This window comes from Ochotona princeps, chromosome 1 (genome assembly GCF_030435755.1).
Source record: "Ochotona princeps isolate mOchPri1 chromosome 1, mOchPri1.hap1, whole genome shotgun sequence".
Taxonomy (NCBI): domain Eukaryota; kingdom Metazoa; phylum Chordata; class Mammalia; order Lagomorpha; family Ochotonidae; genus Ochotona; species Ochotona princeps.
The window spans coordinates 118,384,539-118,408,512 of record NC_080832.1 but is presented as its reverse complement, the minus strand read 5'-3'; the positions used below and the strand labels follow the sequence as shown (position 1 = coordinate 118,408,512).

The 23,974-nt window shown below is 44.7% G+C and overlaps 1 protein-coding gene and 3 non-coding genes across 4 annotated transcripts; 2 read left to right on the top strand and 2 right to left on the bottom strand.

The window, feature by feature from the left end:
* Window positions 1-2,277: 2,277 nt before the first annotated feature.
* On the bottom strand, window positions 2,278-2,350 carry TRNAF-GAA (transfer RNA phenylalanine (anticodon GAA)). Its single transcript has one exon. It is a non-coding gene; the product is annotated as a tRNA-Phe (tRNA).
* Window positions 2,351-2,793: 443 nt separating this feature from the next.
* TRNAE-CUC (transfer RNA glutamic acid (anticodon CUC)) lies at window positions 2,794-2,865 on the top strand. The gene has a single exon. It is a non-coding gene; the product is annotated as a tRNA-Glu (tRNA).
* Window positions 2,866-4,359: 1,494 nt separating this feature from the next.
* TRNAL-AAG (transfer RNA leucine (anticodon AAG)) lies at window positions 4,360-4,441 on the top strand. Its single transcript has one exon. It is a non-coding gene; the product is annotated as a tRNA-Leu (tRNA).
* A 3,954-nt stretch (window positions 4,442-8,395) lies between these two features.
* On the bottom strand, window positions 8,396-9,361 carry LOC131481866 (olfactory receptor 2W1-like). Its single transcript, XM_058672346.1, has one exon. It carries the CDS (start codon window positions 9,359-9,361, stop codon window positions 8,396-8,398), a length of 966 nt encoding a protein of 321 aa, XP_058528329.1.
* Window positions 9,362-23,974: the final 14,613 nt, after the last annotated feature.

The following is a 23,974-nucleotide window of genomic DNA, read 5'->3' as shown; positions in this document are numbered from 1 at the left end:
CGGCGGTGGGACCGCGCCTGCGAGCGGCGCCTGCAGTTCCGCCCGGGATACTCGACAAGACCCGGTCTCTCCTTTTAAAAAACTCCCCCTTTCGGGATTTTCCTTTTTAAAAATCTCTTCATGCTTGTATGCAGAAGACCAAGAGACTTAGCGATGGGGTTATGCACAAGTGCACCACGGAACCTTTTGCTCCGCCTTCGAGTTTCGGACTCAATCGAGGGCACCAAATAAACTCTTTCTGAGGCTTGGTGTCGTCGTGGTTTCTTTAGGCTGCCCTGCTCCGTCCCCCGCCAGCACGGCAATGTCCTGTATTGCGTTTTGCAAATACAGCTGCAGAAGAATGGCTCTGCATGGCAAACTTTATAATCCAAGATAGGGGTTTGCCATGTCTCTGCATTTACAACGACTGGGCGCAAAAAGCTGCACACAAACGTTTAGGGCAGTTTCATTTTGTAATAAACACCCAGATGTCCTTTGGTGAGTTCAAATCGTGGTGATTCGTTTTATAGACTACCATTCAGTAAAGCAAAGAAACAAATGGACGATTTTCTGAGTGTATTTTAATGAATGTATTTTAATGAATGAGGTTATTGAATGTGTGAGTCCATACATACAACGGTCGCAGAAAGGATTAAATTGAAATGAAAGATTAGTTGTTGCCTGATGTGACGCTGAGGCAGGAGGGTGTGTGCAACATGTGTGTGAACTGACCGTAGTGTTTCCACTTTCAGCTTGCGACATTGCACTAGAGTTTTGCAAAGTGTTACCACCAGGAACAACCAGGTAAGGGTAACATGGAATCTTTCTTATAAATGCATGCTAATCCACACTTGCTTAGAACATTTTTAAAAAGGAAATAGATGGCTGTCAGGACTCGGGGCGGTAGCGGTTTCGAAGAGGGACCCAGAGGCGAGGCGGTTTTCGAAATGGAGCAGCCGGAAAGTGCAGGCACAGTGTGTCGCACCCGGAGCAGGCTGTGGAGAGCATAGTTTTCAGGCCCAGAAAGGCTGTCGGCAGGCTTGGATCCTGCACCAAATGAAGTGCACGGTCAAGAGCAAGCCAGGGTATGTGAAAGTTGGGAAGTTGGCAGTAATGGTTTCCTGAAATTAGAAGGCATACCATGTGAGGGCGGGATGGAAAGGTGTTTGTTCCCCTTTTGTTGTCTAAGGAAGAAGACGTTGGTATTTTGCAGCTTGAAGAGAGGCCGGTGAAGAAGAACTGAGATCAAATACACAAGGGCGGAGGTGGGAGTGGCGAGAGTACCCCGACCTTCCCTGCTGCGGTCTCTGCAGACGGCACCACCAGCGCCCAGGAAATAGCTTCTCCAATTAAACTTGGGTGAGTGACTTTCTGTTTCAGAAACATTTGCTGCAGTCCACTTGCCATTCCTGTCACTATCCTACAGAGTTGCGCAAAAGTTCACTTAGCAAACACCAAGTTCGGACAGACCAAGGTCAGTAACGAAAGTTAACAAGTGTCCCTCAGAATAACCTTCTCTTGCAGAGGTGTCTGTTCGGACGACCACTCCTCTTTGTAGGAATTTAAAAAGCTAGCGGAGAATAAGACTGGGAGGGGCTGTGAGAGAAAGGAGGTTCATGAAGAACGGAAGGAATCCCTTAAGGATCCTGATTTTAGTTTAAAACTGCTGGAATATAATTGATCGGGATGATATTCTGCCAGCCCTGCCTTCAGACCAGAGATGGTCTCCTCAAGAAACCATTGAATTTATCTGGACAGTAAGATGCTGGACTCTATGCCTGGTATATGCTTGCAATGAAGAAATCTTCACTGAATTTGAACTATAATACTGCAACAAGGTGGAGGAATCCACCATGGGGGGAGGGCACGGGGAGGGGTGGGGGGAATCCCAGAGCCTATGAAGCGGCGTCACATAATGCAATGTAATTCATATAAAATAAATAAATTAAAAAAGAAAAAAAACCTGCTGGAATAACTCCAAAGGGTTAGTTATTAAAAAAAAAGAGGGGAGGGTAAGTTTAGAGAAGGAGAAAAACCTGGTATAAAGTTCAAATCAAGAAAGAAAATACCAGCTGTTATAGAGGGGACAGTGGTTTTACTTCAGCACGTTTGTCTCTTCCTCTTACATTTAGATGAGTGGTGAAGTCCAAAGTTGGTTTCAATCGAAACAATCTTTATTACAATGCGTTTGGGTCTCCCTTACGATTTCTAATAAGATGCACTTTAAAAAAAAAAGGAAGGCGAGGCATATTTTTATTTATAGAAAGAAAACTCCAAATAGCAAAAAAAGGCAAACTCTGCCGAAACCCGGGATCGAACCAGGGACCTTTAGATCTTCAGTCTAACGCTCTCCCAACTGAGCTATTTCGGCTCCGCCCACACAACCTTAAAATGAACTCTAATGAATCAAATACTTCAAAAAAGGTTTGCCGTAGATGTTTAATTAGCACCGTTATAATTTTCAGGAAACCAAAGATAAATTTCAAAAACATTCTTGTATTCGAATGGCTAAACCATACTATGAAGAGAAAGACAAGAAGACAGTTACAACCTAATATCACAAGAATTTCTGCAGCGATTTACAAGCAACGCTAATTTCTAGTTCACCCCACCCAGTTAAGAGTCTCCACCATCCAGCTACGAGTGTGAATTACCTCTTCGGCGTTGCCACTCGCCCTGTTCTCCAGAGTTTATCGGTTGGAGCGTGCGAGCCTGGGGGTCGGCAGGGCTGCTGGCCCAACGGGAGAGGAGAATCATCCGCGTAGAAACGGACCTTTAACCTGGTAAACGTTTTACTGAAGCAGGTTTGCAGCTTCCCTGGTGGTCTAGTGGTTAGGATTCGGCGCTCTCACCGCCGCGGCCCGGGTTCGATTCCCGGTCAGGGAAAGTCGTTTTGTGCAGCAAACGTTTTTAGGAACCGGCTCAGAAAAAAACCAATGTTCAATTTTCACGTGCGGTTGTTTTACACTTAAAGGCCCTTCACTGTTTTGGAGATTTCAAGCGTAGAAGGAGCACAGATTCTAAGCTCAGTTTTTAAGAACGCTTCACTCGCGAGTGCCGATTGGTTCAAGTTGAAGGCTCTCAGCACTTGCAGTATTTTGGGCTTCTTCCACTCGGTGCATGCGTGAGTGGGGCGTTGGGGATCTGTGGAGGGGGACATAGCCCTTTCTGGAGAGCGGCGACGCGGGAGCCTTTCCCTGGAGGCGGGTCGGGGTTCCGGGGCGAGCCCCGATGCCCTCAGGACCCGCCAGAGCCTCCCAAGCAGCCTCGCTAGCCGGGTCCGGCGGCCAGAGCTTTCCTGGCCCTCAGCCCACGTTTCCCACGAAGGTGCAGATCGTTTGCTTTGAACTATTTCTCGCAATAAGGGAGTGAGGGAAGGTCAACAGAGGGGAGCGAAAACAATAATACTTCTCCAAGTCCGAAGCAGTGTGTACAACGCCTCTTGGGGCATACCCGATCGTCCGCTGGGGGACAAGTGTTGTCGTTTTCAGCCACACACTCCCTGGCAGCTCGCTTTGGTGGCCCCCGGGCAATGGGGGGACCCCCGGGTCCCGGGCTGGACGCGGCCTCCCACACCCACCCCGGCAGGGAGCGACGCTGCTCCGTGCGTCCCCACACGGATCGCCCTCTCCATCGCTCTAAGGACGTTTTTGTCAGAATTGGGAGCCACCATCTCCTCGTTTATAGCCGCTCAGAGACCGTGGGCTCTGCCGGGTTTGTAGGACCCCTACCCCCATTTCCCCTCAGGACCTTCGGTCAAATCCTTCTCGAAGTCTGTCAGCAGCAGGGCTCGCGTGGTGTCGCCGCGTTCCAGCACCAGCAGCCTACAGCGTCCCCGGAGCTCCGCCCGCCTCGCCGTCACTCCTGCGTGGGCGACAAAGGGCGCCAGGGTTTCTTCCTCAGATTGTACCCAGGCGCCAGGCAGGGGTGCTGATGACGCGGGGCAGGGGTGCTGACGGCGCGGGGCAGGGGCGCTGATGGCGCGAGGCAGGGGCGCTGATGGCGCCGGGCAGGGGTGCTGACGGCGCGGGGCAGGGGCGCTGATGGCGCGAGGCAGGGGTGCTGATGGCGCGGGGCAGGGGCGCTGATGGCGCGGGGCAGGGGCGCTGATGGCGCCGGGCAGGGGTGCTGATGGCGCGGGGCAGGGGCGCTGATGGCGCGGGGCAGGGGCACTGACGGCGCCGGGCAGGGGTGCTGATGGCGCGAGGCAGGGGCGCTGATGGCGTCGGGAAGGGGTGCTGATGGCGCGGAGCAGGGGTGCTGATGGCACCGCGGGGAGCGACGCCCGAAAACAGCTCCAAGCAGCAAAGGCTTCTGAAGCGCGGCGGGAGACCGCGCCAACTCATAGGGAGAAAGTGGGGAAAGGAGGACCATAAGTCAGGTAGCGTGGCCGAGCGGTCTAAGGCGCTGGATTAAGGCTCCAGTCTCTTCGGGGGCGTGGGTTCGAATCCCACCGCTGCCAGGATAGTTTTCCTTTCCAGGATGTGTGGGTATTCATTCTCTGCTCTCCTATCCGGTGTGATTTACCGTTACTTCTCCTGTAGCTTCAGTGAATTTTTCACATCTTTTCTCAACAATTGTTTTAGAACACACCTCCTTCTTTTTCTCCACCCCCGGAACATAAATCAGAAGTTGTTTCCTTCAGCGAGCCTTGCTTGAACCCCCTCTTCGGGCTCCTGAGTTAAACTAGGTTATGAATGGATGTGAAGGGGGGCAGCGCAGAGGGTCCCTGGCGCCATGGATCTTAAGACTTCAGTAGGATTCTCATGAGGTTCATCAGCATTTGGCCTTTTATTTGTAGGCTTTGAACGATGTCCCAGAAATTTAGGAGATTGAGAGTAAAATGTCTGATAAACGGAAGGACAGTCACCTAATTGTACCCTGGGGTTATTGTAGAGAGAAAACCTTCCAGATTTTTCACATTCAACATGTATCGTGAGTCTCTCTAGTGTTTGTACTCAGCAACAACCGCTTTTCTGTTTCTCCAAGGACACCAGATGAGTGCTCCACAACTTCATTTCCACGCTACCTACTGGGAGTTAGTGCAGAGCCCACGGTTAGAGGCTCAGGCCCACAGATGGTTCCCGTCTCAGTCATGGGTGGCAAATCTTAGACCCCTAGCCTTCTGACTCACTGGTTAAAATGGAGGGGTTCCTGCGATGCCCTTGCCAGGTACTAGCACAGCTGCCCAAATAAAAAAAATGCATTTTATCTCTATTAACTCCTTTCTTATAACAGCTCATCATGAGCCACATGGAAGAGTTGCATTAGAAAGAGCTAGAGGAGCATTAAAGAGTGCAGGGTCCCAAGGCTTTGAGCTGTCCTCCACTGCTTTCTCAGGCCACAAGCAGGGAGCTGGATGGGAAGTGGAGCTGCCTAGTTCCCGGCGAAAGATAAATCTTCCATCCGGTGGCTCACTCCCCAGACGGTGTTAGTGGCAGGAGCTGTGCTAATCCAAAGCCAGGCGCTAAGAGTTTCCTCCTGTCTCCCATGTGGGAGCAGGGCCCCTAAGACTTTGAACCATCCTTGACTGCTTTCCCAGGCCACAAGGGGGAGCTGGATGGGAAGTGAAGCGGCTGGGAAACAAGCTGACATCCATATACAATCCCTGCGCTTGCCATGTGAGGATTTTAGTCATTGAGCCATCACACCAGGCCCTATGCCTCAAATTCCTTATCTTACAAGTACAGTAAACAGATCCAATGAGTTAAATATGTGTAAAGTCCTTAGGGCAGTGCCCGACATTTGCCAAGCACCAGTTAACTTTTACTGTGCTGACAAAGTAATCAACAGACTCCTGGAAATGAATATGCTTCTTGAAGACTGAATGGTGACTAGCAAGGTCCAGCAGATTGCTTTTGGGATCCCATAATCATGGGTTCAGGGAATTAGGAATGACCAATAGGAGACAAGGAGGACCAAAGAGGACGAAGGAGAAACAGAGTATAAACACCACGGCCGCTGCACTCGGGCATTGTGGGTTGAAGTACTATGGAGGCTGGGGAAATGGAGAGTGGAGAGTGGGACATCCCGTCCTCACCAGCGTCCTGGGCTTTCATCTGTGATGAGTTCTTTTATTGTATCCAGAGTGGAGCTCACTCTGAAAGATTTTCTACACTCACCATACCCCATTCATAGGGTCTTTCCCTGGTATGAAGTTGCTTATGTCCAATGAGGATTGAGCGCCGACGGAAGGACGTGCCACCCTCATGATACGCATTCCGCTTCTCACTGGTGTGGATTCTGGCGTGCTGGCACAGCGCTGAACCCTGATAAAAGGCCTTCCTGCACACCTCACATCTGTAAGGATTCTTTCTGGTATGGATCTTCTGATGACTGCTGGAATTTGATTTGTCCCTGAGCCCTTTGCCACACTGGGAACATCCATAAGGTTTCTCTCCAGTGTGGATTCTTTGGTAGATGGTGTTCTCTTTAGTGATACAACGTGACCATCGGGTCAGAGGTAGCAATGATACCCACAAGGACAGGCTTCCTGCATCCAAACCTAGATTTACCCATGAACTGTGCTAGAGAGGCTGTCAGGGGGCCAACAGACCAGCTCCCACCCATAGTATACAAGAGTGCTCCTCCCCAGAGTGACTTTTTCAAAAAAGTTGATTATTGGTGTTCAGTCCTTAAAACAAAAAGCCAAAAATTAGTTGTAAAGTTTTTCCACCTTTACAAATAAAAAAAGGTGTCCTTTCCACAGTGTGGGTATATGCATTGTGTATCCCTCCCAAAAATGTTGCTCCTGGTGAGTTCTCTCATACCTAACTCAGGGACCCACACCAAGATGCCATGCAGCCCCGGTGCTCCAGGCTCCGTCAGGAGTGCATGATGGTGGTCTTCGCAGCAGAAACACCTGCCCTGTGCTAACCACCAGGTGATGCCCTCTCCCACCGACCAGTAGATCACTTGGGGATACAGCCTCTGTGCAGCTTCAGCCCTGGGCTTCTCTCAGAAGGGAGTCTGGTACTTGTTGAGGGGACTTCAGGGCTTCGTGGCTTGACATGCAGGCACACTCCATCTGGCTGAGAGTGCTAGCTTGGCTCTCATTGGGAAAATCAGGTGGGTCTTCGACTCCAAAGTCGAAATACACAGCTTTATGTGTGACGTTCATTGCTGAAACAAAACCTATACATCCCATGTTGGGGCGGGGGGAGGAGGTATGAAGGTGAAACTAACACACTGCTTCTTCATCTCTGTAAGACCCTCCTGTCAGAATCCTCCAGCCGCAGTCCACGTGAGTGCCCGCCAGTGATCACCGGGGTCCTGCGCCGTGTCCTCATAGAAGCCCTGTTTGGCCTTGTCCCTCAGCTGCACGGTGCTATGGTGCTATCAGAGGAGATGAGGGGCTTTGGCCCCAGTCTCAGCAGCGGCAGCGGTGGCAGGGCGGACAGGGCCAGCACCCTGTAGCCAATGGGTGGGGCACACACCCTGGCACGAGGGGCTGTCCTCCACAGGGCTGGGGTCGCCCGTCTCTATGGCCATGCTCGCAGGGTCCGTGGGCAGGCGGGTTGTGGCGGGAAGCTGCCTGCAGGGTGCTGGCGTGGGTCTCCCTGCTCCTAATTGCCCCAGCAACTTCCTGAAATGCCACCCCCCCCCCCCAGGCCCTTTCTCCTGGGCACGGAGAGCGTGCAGGTGGGCATCGCCTTCCTCAGAACAGAGTGCTCTCCTGTTTGTATGTTTCTGTTGAGGATCCACGAGGGACTGTGGACATGGCCGGAATGGCGTTCCCGGGAGGAAGAGGGGATGACGACCAACGCCCTCGGCACTTCCTGCTGGAATAGGCTGGTCTCGGACTGCAGACTCGGATGGAAATGGAGCTTCTCAGGAAGGAAGACCTGAACTCCGGCAGCCACGAAGGGAGAGCGAACGCGGCGGAGGAGCGGCTTGGCCGCCTTGCAAGGACCCGGGGCCCCGCAGGGTTCTGGACAGTGAGTTCTCACTGTGACGTGACCGCTGTGGCCAAGCCTGGAGTGCCATGGCCACAGCGCCCCTGGCGGCACTGCGGAGAATCGGCGGTGTGCACTAGGGTGCTGCTCCTGGATGGGTGTGTGCAAAATGATAGAAACCCCATTTTAGAACCTGAAACTTGAAGATGATTCAGCGACAAGGGAAGCCCTAAAGGAGACTGTGCACTCTGCTAATACCGCAAGTAGGGTCTGATGTAATAGCAAAAAGGAAAAACTACGTACCATAATTGTATTTGTAACATTTCTTGCCAGCAAGACCTGCAGTGTAACAAGAAAGGAAGTTTATCCTTTGGTATTTCAATTGAGTTAAAAGACATTAAATGTGATCCATTATTTTCATGTAGCCACTGTGAATGTACACTTAAAATCTAGATAAAGTTTTGCTATTCTTTGATAGTCTTTATTTGATGCCACTAGGCTGCTGCACCAGACCCACTCTACTATTTTTCTATGCTTCCTCTCTGTCTTTTTGTAGAGTCATGGTGGACTCTCATCAGCTTCTTCAGGGCACCCTTCATGTCTTTATTCCTTAATGTGTAAATGAGGGGGTTGAGACTTGGAGTGATGATGGTGTAAAAGAGGGTGAGGAACTTGCCCTGGTCTTTGGAGGCACTGTTCCCTGGTTGCAAGTACATGTAAATAACAGTTCCATAGAAGATGGACACTACAGTGAGATGAGATCCACAGGTGTTCACTGCTTTTCGCTGGCCTGCTTTGGACTTCATCCTCAGCACAGTCTTGGCAATATAGCCATAGGATATGAGGATAAGGATCAAGGGTGTAAGGACAAAGACAATACCTAAAGCAAAAACAGACATTTCAACTGCTGTCGTGTCGACACAGGCTAACTTGACCATAGCTGGTAACTCACACAGGAAATGATCCAGAAGGTTGTTTCCACATCGAGGCAAATTCAGGGTGAGTGTACATAATACTACAGAGCTGGCCAGACTAATGCTCCAAACCATGATGATCATCTTGATACAGAGATGTGGGTTCATGATGACAAGGTAGTGCAAGGGTTTGCAAATAGCTATGAAACGATCATAGGACATGACAGCCAGGAGCAGGCACTCAATGGAGCCCAACCACATGTAGACATAGAGTTGAATGACACAGCCCACAAAGCTGATGGTCTTATCAGGGCCCCACAGGTTAACCAGCATCTGAGGAACAATGCTGGTTGTGAAACACAAATCCAGAAAAGATAAATTCCTGAGGAAAAAGTACATTGGTGTGTGGAGCTGGGACTCCAGGAGAGATGCAAGAATGATGGCTGTGTTACCCAGTAATGTAATTAAGTAGAAGATAGTGATAACTCCTGACAGAGTCTTTTCCAAATTGGGATGATCAGAGAAGCCAAGTAGAATGAAATCGTGAAGAGAACTGTAATTTCCTTGGTGCATAATCCTGTGATGGCTAAATATGAGAGAGGACAAGACACTGAGGAGAAGGCAGAGAAAGAGGAGAATGAAGAAAGAGAAAAAGGGGAAAAAGGAAAAACAAGAGGAAGAAGAAATCAAAAAAGAGGAGAGATAGAAGAAGAAATAATTTGTCAGTATGGACTGTGTAAATAATATGATGGCAAGCATAATAATCAAAAGGATAGAAATTACATTAATAATGGAAAAAGGTAATGAATAAAAGGTAAACTTTAAATGGAAAAAGGCATAAATTAAAAACACTATATGCTAGTAGCCTCTTACTATAGTTTTTTTTTATGGCAATGAGCTTAATATTGCATTTTAAAAATCCAGGGGAGTTTGAGGATGTTTCTTTTAAACTCAGGTTCTCAATGATCCCACAAGCACCTTTGGAAGGTTGGCATGGTCTGATTCTAAAAGGATGTAACCATATCATCTCTTATTCCAGCAGTTAGGAGGCATATTCTTTTAGGTGATCAGTGAGTTAACTCCTAAAATCCGACACTTGACTATTGTCTTTTATACTTTGGTTACCAGTGTCTTCGGTTTTGCAGTTTGTCATCTAGAGATCTGATCCTTTTCCCCCCATCATCCTCAATACATTTTTTATCATCCAATTCGTAGTTTTGAGTGCAAAAAAGCATATGTTAGCTATTGTCTCATGTTTAAGAATTTCCAATGACAGTATCCTAACTCAAGCCACGTCCAGCAGTCTTCACCCCTTGTGCTCACACCATTAAACTATTCATTAAAACACAGTAACTGGGCCTGGCGGCGTGGCCTAGCGGCTAAAAGTCCTCACCTTGAAAACCCCGGGATCCCATATGGGCGCCGGTTCTAATCCCAGCAGCTCCACTTCCCATCCAGCTCCCTGCTTGTGGCCTGGGAAAGCAGTCAAGGACAGCCCAATGCATTGGGACCCTGCACCCGCGTGGGAGACCCGGAAGAGGTTCCTGGTTCCCGGCATCGGATTGGCACGTACCGGCCCGTTGCGGCTCACTTGGAGAGTGAAACATCGGATGGAAGATCTTCCTCTCTGTCTCTCCTCCTCTCTGTATATCCGGCTTTCCAATAATAATAAAATCTTTAAAAAAAAAAAAAAACCACAACAACTATGTGCTTAAACCTTGCTAGACACATTTGAATACATTGAAGGCACATCATGATTTCTTTGAGGTGTCCTCAAAGGACCTGTATACTTTGGCTTCTGCGTAAGATGCATTCTCTTTTCACAGATCTCTCAAACATTCTCACTACCAGCCATCCAGGTGTTTATCATGCCAAAGTACATCCTACTGAAAGCCCTCAGAATACTTCTTTTTAGTTTATTGTTATTATTTGTTTATATCTCCTATCATTCTTTTTACCACTTTTAAGTGACTCTTGCTAAACAGAAGGTTTCTATGAACGTTTCTATGAACCCTTCCTATGAACACTGGCCTATGCATTTTAGGAAGACATACACAGTTCGTGTTGCTCTTTGTTCTAGCTATATAATCAAAATCATTTCCCCAACATACCACTTGTGAATAAAGGTTAAGTCGTGCTATTCATGATGATTAAAATAATCACTTAATGATATTGCTTGTCCTTTTCTGTGAAATTATGTGAATTGGGCAGTAGGTTGGAGATGAATGGGAAAGATAGTGATTTTATTTATATGCAGAATCAAATAATATTTGTTCAGACTGGTGAAAATAATGAAAACCATTGATTTCTTTTGAAAGGATGAATAAACTAAGCATTACTCAGCAGTGCTATACAGATCCAGTCCCTTTAGACTTTCATGAGCATCTCAGAGCTGTGAAAGAGATCATTAAAGGTACACCACCACCTTTTCCTATTTTAGTATATGTGCTGCCAAAGCGAGCACTACCACATTTTCTATCATTTAATATAAAAAGATGACTTCTTAATGTCTGATGCTAAAATGGCATCCAGAAAGCTTCCATTCAATACTGTATTGCATACTGAAATCTTTATACTTGAGTATATATTTTTATTTAAAAAAAATTTTTTTTAAAGATTTATTCATTTTATTACAGCCAGATATACACAGAGGAGGAGAGACAGAGAGGAAGATCTTCTGTCCGATGATTCACTCCCCAAGTGAGCCGCAACAGGCCGATGCGCGCCAATCTGAAGCCGGGAACCTGGAACCTCTTCCGGGTCTCCCACGCGGGTGCAGGGTCCCAATGCATTGGGCTGTCCTTGACTGCTTTCCCAGGCCACAAGCAGGGAGCTGGATGGGAAGTGGAGCTGCCGGGATTAGAACTGGTGCCCATATGGGATCCCGGGGCTTTCAAGGCGAGGACTTTAGCCGCTAGGCCAGGCCGCCGGGCTGAGTACATATTTTTAGATTTAACTTTTAATTATTTTAGAGATAATATTTGCCTATATGACATTATAGTGAAAGACATAATGCTTCACCAAATAAATAGTTTAACAAAATAGCTCTTATAATAAATGTTTCTATTATAGATACATACATTCAAAATAGGAATAGTTTTTGGAGGTAATAGACTTCTAGAATAGATTGCAGCTGTGTTTTCATAAATATATACTTGTCTGCATCCACATTAAGTTATATACCTGTTCTATATGAATTTTTGTCTAGATATGTGGTTTTGTCTAGAATTATGTTTTATGTGCTCAAGAAATGCACTGAAAATATTTGACTGAGAAGTAAGAGTACATTTGAAGTTCGTGAGTCTCTATCTCAACTTCCTTATGTGTAGATGTGATACAAAATTGGACTTTTGATTATTATGCCATTTTAAATATGCTTACTATTATGACACAATTATTTGAAACAGTAGCAGTAATTCAAAAGTGGAAACATTTAGCAGACCAGCTGCCTAAAGTGATTGAAATAGTTGCTTTGAGAGAGTCACAGAGTGAGTTCATCAGATTTCACTGTTCAAAAATCATAATTTAGGCCTGAGTACTGACAAGGATTAACAAAGAGAAATAACTCTGAAATGTGTGGCAAGCTGTCTCATGGCGCTAGAGCTTTGTAAGATCTGACAGGGAAAGAATAATAGTTTGTCTTGACAGGCACAAGAAATGTATACTTGTGCTTAACTTCTGAATAAAACAGTTAAAAATGCAAATGCAAAACTAAAAATTATTTTAAAATAAAAGACAATGCTATGCTATTGTTTCCTTAATTCTTTTCATTATCATGACAAATACTACAGATTAAGTCAGCAAACAGTAACTTTTTTTCTGCTATTATAAGGCTGGCACAAAAAAATCTTCAGTAATTTCTTGTGTAGAATAAGAGTTTTAGAAATGACTCCCAATTTTTGAATACAACAAAATTATAACTCTCACTTTGTTATTATATAAAAAAATCAATAATACTAAGAGAAAGAACAAATCTTTACTAAACTGATTAAAATAGGTAATATATTATGATCTAAACTGCTATTTTGAAAGTCACAAAGTTTGGGTAAGTTATGAAAAATATAAATCTGAAAATTTATTTAAAAAGTTAAAAAGAAACAAAAGTAATCAAAGATAAAAGTTTTAAAGTGGCAACATTTTAGTTCTGATAAAATCACTAGGCCAGTATAATTCTGCAATTGTTTTTCCCGATGTGAAACAAATTGTTGCCATGGCTTATTTTAGAATATAGAAGGAAATGACAAATCCCCAAACTGATTCTATTAAGTTATCAGTTTCAAAGTCAAAATGTAAGATATAAAGGGAGACAAATGGAATGACATAGCACGGATTACTGTGTGGTCAGGCACTGCTTGAAGCTCCTCAAATACAAGAATAAAAGAAAGAAGATACAAGTATATAAGAAACTTGGAAGAAAAGAAAAAGTAGGAAGAGTACCACAAATATCTCATCATATGTGTTCAAAATAATGTGCAATATAGAAATAGGATTCTTCAAATAAAATCTCTGCCAATCAAATTCACCAATATATATTAAGGTGCATCATGTGAAGGGAGAGGAAAATCTATTACAAAATTGCAGGGAGGAGTCAATGGCCATTCCCAACTTTCATTTTATTTATAGAAAATGAACAAGGTTCATGTATATTGCACTTCCTCTCCTCCCCTCTCCTCTTCTCTCCTCTGTCCCATTCTCCTCCCATTCTCTTTCTTTCCTTCTTTTTTTTTTCCAGTGTTTTCAGTGGTGTGCTTTCATTTCACTTCACAGTCACAGGCTTCACTCTGTTAGGTAAAGGTATCAAAACACAGAAAGCAGAAAACCTAAAAAAAAAAAAAAAAACCCTGCTATTCCTTGAGATTATAGACAAAGGTTGTAAAAAAATGACCAAATCCCAATCCCACATCTTCAATCTCACTCATATGGATCACATATTTTCTGTACTATGTATCTTAGCTATTACAGATCGGGGAAAACATGTCTTTTGGGACAGGCTTATTTCACTGACAAAACTGTTTTCAGTTGCATCCATTTATTTGCAAAAGACATGATTTGATTCTTATGACTGAATAGTCTCCTATAGTGTATGCACCACATTTTCTTTATCCGGTCCTCAGCTTGTGGGTGTCATCAGTTGGTGGGCATGTGGATTGTGAAAGGAACTTTGTAAACACGTGCAGGTTGATAACTTTCCCATATGCGGATTTTATTTCATTTGTACAAATCCCCAAGAGTGCCATTCCCAACTTCTAAACTCCATCTACTTGGAATATAAAATTCAATCTTTAAAAAAAAAAAAAGAAATGACTCCCAATGAAACTGTTAGAAATGTGTAGACAATGAGATGCTGGACTGTCTGACATTGTCTGTATCAGCAATTTTGGAGAATTGTGACTCCTCATGAAGGACTATTATAGCAACATGGGGAAAATCTGTCATGGGGTAAGAGTTTGTGGGGGAATCCCAGTCTATATGAAATTGCACCACAAAATTAAAAAAATCAAAATAAAAATATAACAAAAAGAGTTTTAGAAATAGATCAAAAGTTTTGAAGTCCTTATTAGTTATATACACTTCTATAGAAAATTTTTGAATCCTTCATTTTCATCTTAATCTAGATAGTCATTCTTGATTTCCGTTGGGCTGAAATACTTGAAATGACAAGCAAGGAAGAGCTTAGAGGTTTCCTTTCATGAAAAGAGAAAATTAATCTTTTCTTCACAATGCAGGCAAAAAATGAATGACTTCTTTGCAAATATCCGTAATATTTATTTACTCCCAGCCACTGTAAAGAAACCCAGAAGAACCTGCAAATACGTGTGGCAGTCCTTTTCCTCTTGCTTCCCTCAGCTTGCTTTCTCAACCCAGGCACATCACTTGGAGGAGATGTTAAAGCTGACGTTACTGTGACTCGGCGAGAGCTCCCTGGACGTCCCTCTTCTCTATCCCTGCGGAAACCAGTCTGGTGGAAGCCCTTGGTGTCCAGGCTGTGGCTCTAATGTTTCCCCTCTGGTGCTGCGGTGAATTCTGCTTCTCCTGAGGTGCGGGAAGGGGAGTCTTCACAGGGTTCCTCCTTGAAGACGTGACCGTGGGTGAGGGGAGGGTCACAGACAAGTTCATATTGACTGTTCTGGCTTTAGATCACCCTGCACGCGGGCTTTGCTTGGAGAGCAATAGAAAAGCCTGCTGCTCACTCGAGTAAGACTGAACAACAGTTCCCAATGCTGCCTGAAAACCGAAAATGCATGCAGATGATGCCCTGGTGTTTCATAGAACTGATTTAGCACAAATAAAGGAAATTGAACAGGAGATTTTTAGTACTTTTTTCTCTAGGAGGTGAAAGTATAAGAAAATGAAATTTCCTATACATCTTCCTGGTTGACACCTGTGTTGGCCACAAATACGTGTTCTGGGTCAGGATAAAGTTTAAAGTCCAGGATTCGATCTCAGTCCCTCACATAAGAGGAAGGACCTGTATAGCTCCTTGAACCACCGTGTGCTGCCTACAAGCTGTACATCAGTAGGAAGTTGAAATAAGGTAATTGAACTCCACTTACATCGAAAGTGTCTCAGGTGACCTCCAGTGCTGTGCCAACCACCTGCCCAAAGTGGAATAATCTTTAAACATAAAATCAGAAACATAAATGTCAGGACTGGTGTGATGGCACAATAGGTGAATCCTACTCCTTTAAAACACTGGGTTCCCATATAGGCACGGGTTCATGTTCTAGCTGCTCCATTTTCCATCCAGCACCCTGCTTATGGCCTGGAAAAGCAGAGATTGGCCGAAAGCCCTGGGACCCTGCACCCAAATGGCAGATCCGGAAGCAGCTCCCGGCTGCTGGCTTCTGATGGACTCAGTTTCAGCCTTTTGGGCTATTTGGGATGTGAACCAGTGAATGGAAAAATCTTTGTTTCTCTTACTCCCTGTATATGATACTTTCAAATAAATAAAATCTTAAAACTATATATAAATATGTAAATGTTAAAAAAAAAATGCCTTGCTTGGTGTGAGTATCTGACTCCTGACTCCACTTTCCTGCTTTCCTGGACTCTGAGATTCTGAGGTGCTGACTCAGTTATTTGGGTTCCTGTCACATGGAACACCTGGACTGAGTCCCTGGCTCAGAGATCTGGCCTACCTAAATAAACTTTAATTAGTGTTTTTTTTTTTTCAATGATGGAGTCCAGGCAGGCACCCAACTCATCTTTTTATTTTCCTTTCATTTATTTTTAAAAGAGTTATTTATTTATTTTTATTAGGTAGGAAGTCAGATTTACAGAGAGAAGAGACAGAGAGAGAAAGATCTTCCATCTGTTGGTTCAACCCCCAAGTGGCTGTTCAAGCCAATAGCCAGGAACAACTTCTGGGTCTCCCAAGTGGGTACAGGGGCTCAAGGCTTTGGGCCATCCTCTACTGCTTTCCCAGGACACAAATAGGGAGCTGGAAGGGAAGTGGAGCAGCCAGGATATGAACTGGCACTCATATGGGATCCCAGCGCATGCAAGGAGCTATTGTGCCAGACACTAGAGTTTGCTCTTCAAGATATGAATTTAAGACACTGAACTACAACAAGTATTTACTCCATAAAAATAATCTTATCATTTATAGCCTATATATTAAATTTTAAAGATATACTTGCTGTGGGGACAAGGAAGATTATTACTTGTTTCTGTGTTTGATATTGAACTTTAGAATAGTTTTCTGAGAAACACATATTTAATCTCCAAAGCCTCCCACAGCAAATTCAGGATTATATTTACATTCTCATTCACTGTTCTTGGTGACTATGAGAAGTGACTCAAATGCCACAGTGTGTATGACAGTTATGTTGCTTGTATATGAGTGCTGTTCAAACACTAGGTCCTAGTATGTGGTCTAAACTGTGGAATGCGCATGCACTCTGAAGATTTTTTTTTTTTTTTTTTATTATTATTGGAAAGCCGGATATACATAGAGGAGGAGAGACAGAGAGGAAGATCTTCCATCCGATGTTTCACTCCCCAAGTGAGCCGCAACGGGCCGGTACGCGCCGATCCGAAGCCGGGAACCAGGAACCTCTTCCAGGTCTCCCACGCGGGTGCAGGATCCCAAAGCCTTGGGCCCTCCTCGACTGCTTTCCCAGGCCACAAGCAGGGAGCTGGATGGAAAGTGGAGCTGCCGGGATAAGAACCGGCGCCCATATGGGATCCCGGGGCTTTCAAGGCGAGGACTTTAGCCGCTAGGCCAGGCCGCCGGGCCCCATTCTGAAGATTTTTGAGTTGGTTTATAATCATTGCACCTTCTGGAATTAAAAATTATAATCCCAGCAATAAACATACATTGACTGCCACATGTTGTATACTCAAATGTGGATGAATTCTCACCTCTGAGCAAGAAAACAACTTTATTATTATTATTATTATTATTATTATTATTATTTTAAAGTTATTTATTCTATTATAAAGTCAGACATACAGACAGGAGGAGAGACAGAGAGGAATATCTTCTGCCTGATGATTCACTCCCCAAGTGACCGCAAAGGCAGGTGTTTGCCAGGAACTTCTTCCGGGTCTACTTGGGAGCTGGATGGGAAGTGGAGCTGCCGGGATTAGAACCAGCGCCCATATAGGATCCCGGGCATTTAAGGGGAGGACTTTAGCCATTAGGCCACGGCACTGGGCCCAGGAGTTCCTAAATTTCTACCAGGCCTATTTTCAGTCCTGTATCTTGTGCACGCTGGCACAGCTCAGCCTGGCATGGCCCAACTGCAGGCCCAGGTCTCACTGGCAGGTGTTGCAGACTAGCCCAACCTGGCATGGTTCACATCCTGTCCTTGCTCTTGTGTGTTTCAACAGGTGCTGGGGCCTGGTCAAAGCTACCCTGCAAGATTCAGGTATGTTCTTGTCAGGTAAATTCTGTGGTCAAGGCTGACTTGCTTGTCACCACCCATAGTTCTCCACGTCATCTTGTGGGAGCTGTAGATGCATAGAACAAAACCTACAAGTCTCTTACCGAATCTTCCTCTACATCTCGTTCTCTAATTTTCTTTTTTTTCTTTTAACATTTTATTATTATTATCATTTTATGATATAGTTCCATAGGCTCCTGGCATTTCCCTTATCTCCTCCCCAATTCCCTCCCCCCTCAGTTCCTCTATATCATTACTAAAATATAGTTCTTCATACACAGTCATATGTCCATCATTGCGGGCATGGACAATGGCAGAGAGTCCAGCATCCTATTGTTGAGATACAGCACACAGTTTCATTGCAAGATATAGTGAACAGTTTCATTGCAAGTCCATCTTTGTCTGGAAGTAGAAATGCATACTACATTGTATCCTCACATCTGGATGTTAGTCTCCATTTCACAGCTACTGTACATCCCCTTAAATGAAAAGTGATAATACAAAATCAACAACAGAAAGGAAAAATAGAAATTTACAATGCCATGAAGTTAAATGTTACTAGATATGACAGTTTCCATTACACAGCTACTATACATCCCCTTAAATGAAAAGCCACATAACAAAATCAACATCAGGGAGAAAAAGAAATTAACAACACCATGAAGTTAAATAACATGCTACTAAATGTCTAACGTGTAGTTGAAGAAATGAAAATCAAGAACCTTCTTGAAGAAAATGCTGCTGCTACATGATCTACGAGTCATCGAATGATTTAATCAGAAGAAAGTGTTTTGAAGAGATGAAACTAACAGAAAACAACAAAATCCATGCAATATAGTTTCCGCTGATCTTTGTTGATGAAGTGTGTCTTCTAGACAATAAATAGGTATCATTTTGTTTTTTAATCCAGTCAATCTAGTCTACTAATCTATGACGTTTGGTTGAGCTTAAGCCATTTACATTCAGAGTTAAACATGTATGGATGGTATTTTGGTCCTGTCATTTTAGGAATGGGTTGTTCATTGGTTTAGTCTTCTGTTGTCATTTTACTGGGATGTTCTTCCCATTTGCCTTTGGTTTCGTTGGGTGCTATTCCTCTTCTCCGCCAAGAGAACATCTTGAAGTATCATTTGTAGGGCAGGTTTGGCAGAGGCAAATTCTTTTAGTTTTTCTTGACTGTGGAAGAATTTTATTTCATTTTCAAAAACAAAAGAAAGCTTTGCTGGATATATTATCCTAGGCTGACAATTTTTTTCTTTTACAATCTGGAATATGTCACTTCTTGCCTGTAGAATTTCCTGTGAGAGATCTCCTGTGAGTTTAATTGGCATTCCTTTATATGTCAATTGATTTTTTTTCACTTGCACATTTCAGGATCTTTTCCTTATGTTCAGTTGAAGAGAGCTTGATGATCATGTGTCTTGGTGAAGATCACTTTTGATCAAGCCTGTTGGGAATTCTGTGCCCCTCCTGGATCTTGTTTCCCAATTCTTTCTCCAGATTAGGGAAATTTTCCTTAATTATTTCATTAAATGCATTTGCAAACTCAGCTTCTCTTTCTGCACCTTCTGGGACTCCCATAACTCTTAGATTTGGCCTCTTAATAGTGTCTTTCAATTCTTGAATACTTTTTTTGGCCTGATCCAGCTCTGTTTCCAGCTTTTTGTTTGCTTCCCCTGGTGACAGGAAATATCTTCCAATTCTGAAATTCTTTCTTCTGCTTGCTTATTTCTATTTTGGAGACTCTCCATTGTACTTTTAATTTGCTCTACTGTGTTCTTAATTTCTGATATACCAGCTTTGATTTGCTTTATTGCTTCCTTAAATTCTTTGAACTCTTGTATGTGTTTCTCATTTTTGATCAGAAGCTTTAAAATGAGTTTTATGAATTCTGTGTCCCCATTTTCTCGGTATCTTCCTCAGTTAACTCTGAGATTGGCATAGGGTTTTGCTCCTTTGCAAGGGAGTTTTCGGTAATATTCATTGTGCCTTTGTCTCTTCTTTGCTCTTGGTCATCGCACTTCTGGTTAGCAGAGTTTTATCCTTGGGGCAGTTTTCTTTTTTTTTTTTTTCTATTTTTTAAAATTTATTTTATTGTATTGTTGTTGACAATCTTTACATAGTTAATTATGGTTAAAAAAAAGGTTCAGGGGGTATAGGGAAGTGGGTAATACTATTTTGTCCATATTGTTTCCATTATGTATCTGAGGTAAAGGGGGATATTGAGGAAGAAGCCCCACCTGGTTTCCCGCCCACCCCAAGTCCCGGATGTGGGGCATGCTCTGAAATATTTGCTCAAGTGGTTTTAATAGTTCTCCAGTTTTGAATCGCTGCCAGTTTCGCTCGATGAGGTCGTCCACTGATTTATATGGTCCATCATAAAGTCTCCGTTTGCCCCATATTTCGCTGCCAACATATAGCTGAGGTGAATGATTGACCTGTTCTGTCTTCTGTCTTTTCTTGGTTAGAGTTCTGAGTCCAGCAGTTCGATTGGGGAGATTTCCAAAGAAACCTTGAGGTATTCCCAGACCAGATTCTTGTATGTTCTAGCAAGCACAGGGCCCGGCACAGTCCATCACCCCAATCAGCTGGTGGTTTCAATTGCTGGGTTGGTTCTGTTTTCAGTCCCGACTTCCACTGGAACCAATGGGTGTTGCAGTCCAGTCTGGTTCTGCCCAGCACATACTCGGCCCTTACATCAACCAGTGGGAGCTGCAGCCTAGTCGGGGCGACTCACAATAATCCCCACCAGGCCCGCCCCCTACCCTGATTTGCCAGTATGTGTAGCAGTAGACCAGTCTGTCCCACATCCTATTTGGCTCTTGTACTTGTCAATGGGTATTAAAGCTTAGTTCCATCTAACCAACTCAACCATCCAGCCCTCACGGATGTTGTTGAGTGCCTTTCTGTCTAGCCACCTCAGCCCCCGTCCTAGTTTTCATGCCCTCCCAAGGGTATAGTGACCCAAGAAGGTGGAACCCATTTTTTCCCTCCCAGGTCTCTCTTAGTCCTGGTTTATGCACTCTTCGGGTGGTTCTGTGATTTGACTTGACAGAATTAGTCCCCAGTACCAGCTTCTGCCAGCTGATCATGCAGCTAAGCCCAAAGATCCCTCACCCACTCTAATTTATGCTTGCACTCACAGGAATAGTCAGCCCAGCCTGGCTTTTCCCTGATCTAGTCCACATGCAGCGTACAGGTGTTGCAGCCTTGCTTAGTCTGGTCTGTCCCCATCCCAGCCCACGCTCTCCAGTGGGAGTAGCTGTCCGGCGGGGACAGGTTTCTAAACTGTGTTACCCACTGGTCTACAATGCAATTTTACTTATTGCAGTTGGTACACAACTCTTTGTTTGCAGCCACTTGTGCCACAACCTCCAGCGAGTTCCACGTCTGGGTTCTTATGTCATATTTCCACCGTGGTTTCCACAGCCCCAGCTCTTGGCTCTCTGCTCTCCACCTCCTGTGATATCGTGCTGAGGCTGCACCATTACCTCTGCAGCCTTTCTGCCACATCCAGTTGGAGCAGGTCCCAGGATTAAGAGACACCAGGTGTCCTATATAGTTAGGTTGTTGGTGGCACTGATCTTGTCGGAACCAGTTGGACGTTAGGTCTGGGTGCCCCACGGACCTATTTTGACCCGTACGATTTTACAGAAGGTATTATTTTCCTGTGGGACCAGTGCAATTCGCTGAACTCAGTGAGTTCTCACGAGCTCAGCACATGCACAGTTCACTTCTGTCCCCTGCAGTCCTAAAGCTATTGCCTCAGTGTACAAAATGGCGCCTGATGTACCACTACTAGAATTTTTGATCTGCTGGCCATCAGGTCTGAGGGCTACCCAGACCTGACTTGGGTGGAACCTGTAGAAATAAGTTCACTCCCAGATCAGCGTATGCTCAGTCCTTTCCCTTGCCTTTGCCCCCTTACACAAAATGGGGCCCAATTCTGCTCTAGGGGGCTGACTGGGCTGTGAAATCCACCCTGTTCTCACACTGCCCGTCTGTGATCTGCTGCAGTGTCTCTGCTCCTGGTCAAATCAAATGGACCAGCAGGATGGACAGTTCTTTTTCTGGCTTTACCTCCCAAGCTCGCAGTGAAAGTCCCTTCCCACCTGGTTGCTGGTGGAGTTTTGGCTGCTGGTGGAGTTCAGATCGCTGTTTGCTGAATGCCGCTGGAGTATCAGTCACTGCAACATCACACTGCTGTGTCTGCTGCTTTCCTGTGTCTGTCAGTCTCCAGGTACCCGTCTGCTGTTGTTCTGTCCTCTCCTATTTTCTGGAATGTGTCCTCTCTGCTTCATCCTGATTAAATGTTTTTCTGTCCATTTAAACGTGTCCTTACCCTTTTCTGCCATCTTGATTCTCTTCTCTAATTTTTGGAAAAATGTTGTGGCCCAACCTGATGTAGCTACCCTTTGCTCCGAAGTATACACTATAATGCCAGCTTTTGTGTGTGCCAGCAGATGGCAGATGATGCTATTTAGCCCAGCCCAGGTCTCTCATAAGGACGGATGCCTTGTTCTGACCCAGATATGTCCTCTGGTTTCCCCTCTGGAAACCACTGAATCTCAGCTCTCCTGCCTACTTGTGAGTACAGTGGCCTGGTTATTGGAACACCAAGGCCGTTTCTCCTCTGTCAAACACGTCTTCAGCAGCTCTCACTCAAGATGTCCTTAGACCCCACCCTTCCCAGGGCAATCTGCAATTCCCCCACTTGGGGGCTAGGTGCTGTGTCCTGGCATTCTTTACCTTCCCAACATGTCTTTGAAAACAACAAACAGAATAAAAAAGGCAGCTACACTGGCACACTGTCATTAACCATGCCCAGAATGCCCTCCAGCTATTGACTGCTATTCTCCCAGCCATGTAACTGCCTATGTACAAGGTGACCTAGGCAGTTGCCTAGAGCTGGGAAAAAAGAGCATTTTAAAATCAAAGTGTAATAAAAACATGGCATTAAGTGAATCATAACTTGTTACTCTGACTTCATTTAATTTTATTGAAAAAAATTCTTATTTCCTCGTTATTCTAGATTGGTGAAAAATACAGACTTGTTGTGGACTGACATTGGACACTTAGGGCATTTACCTAACAGGATTGAGAATTCAGTATCTAACTTTTTTTAGATATCAATTGGGAAGGAAGTGAAATGACTTACAACATTTGAAAGTATATTAATTTTCTGCTTAGAGACATACAGTATCTTCCTATTTCATTGAAATTCTCAAACGTCAGCCCAATTTGAACTGAAATGCTGAGTAAATCCTCGTGTTGATGACCCAATGGTTTTGGGGGAGTCTCCAAGAATCAAGATTTTGAATAAATTGCCAGGTGATGGTAATTCTGGCTCAGGACTGCACTGTCTTTCATGAGAATGTTCCGTCTTATTATAAGCCACGTAAGATAAGAATTAAGAACAGAGAGATGGTAGAACACAATGACTTCTCTTGGAAGAGCCTTGCAGGTACTGTTCTGTTAGGAGAGTGCTCTTCTGAGATACTGCTGTACACCTTTTGTCTCACTGTTGCATCTTTCTTAGGGCTTTGATCTTGTTTGCATGCTCATTATTCCTCAGTCTCCCCATCTGCATTCCAGTCAACAGGAAGAGGAACCAGGAGGTGAGAGCAAGTGGCTACACAGCTGAGAGGAGGACCCAGGAGTTTGCACATCATTCCTCTGGCATTAGGTTGGTGGAAGGCATGTTAGCAAATGTCATTTACAGTAGGGTGGCCATAAGTCCAGTCAACATTTGAGACAGACTGTGGAGTACTCATGGATAGATATTAGTTTTCACCAGAGGCTGTGATAGCAACACCATGCAACTGAATGACATTTATTTTCAAAGAGAAAAGTCTGGTAAGAAGGCAGTGTTCTGTATAATTCCACACGAAAATACCTGACTGTTTTGCTCAAGAGTTTTTCCAGGTCACTTTTTTTTCAAGATTTTTTTTTTTTTTTATTGGAAAGGCAGATATACAGAGAGAAGGAGAGACAGAGAGGAAGATCTTCCATCCAATGGATCTTCCATCCAATGGTTCACTACCCAAGCGGCCGCAACAGCTGGAACTGTGTCGCGGCTAGCTGAGCCGGCGTAGTAGGCACGACGAATGTCCGAGCGAAAAGCACCTACACACGGAGACCATGATGGTGTTACAAGTGCTGGGAGCCGACTCTTCTGGAGCCGTCCTCCACAAGCCTCTTTATTACCATATTACCTCCTCTTTCCCCCAAGCCCGTCAACAGGACAATAGGACACCAATGAGTCTGCAAAGGCTAGGTGCTACTGCCTTAGGCCCGA

Bases quoted from the DNA above. Each gene is read 5' to 3' on its own strand.
- LOC131481866 (XM_058672346.1), bottom strand. From the start codon at position 9,361: ATGCACCAAGGAAATTACAGTTCTCTTCACGATTTCATTCTACTTGGC.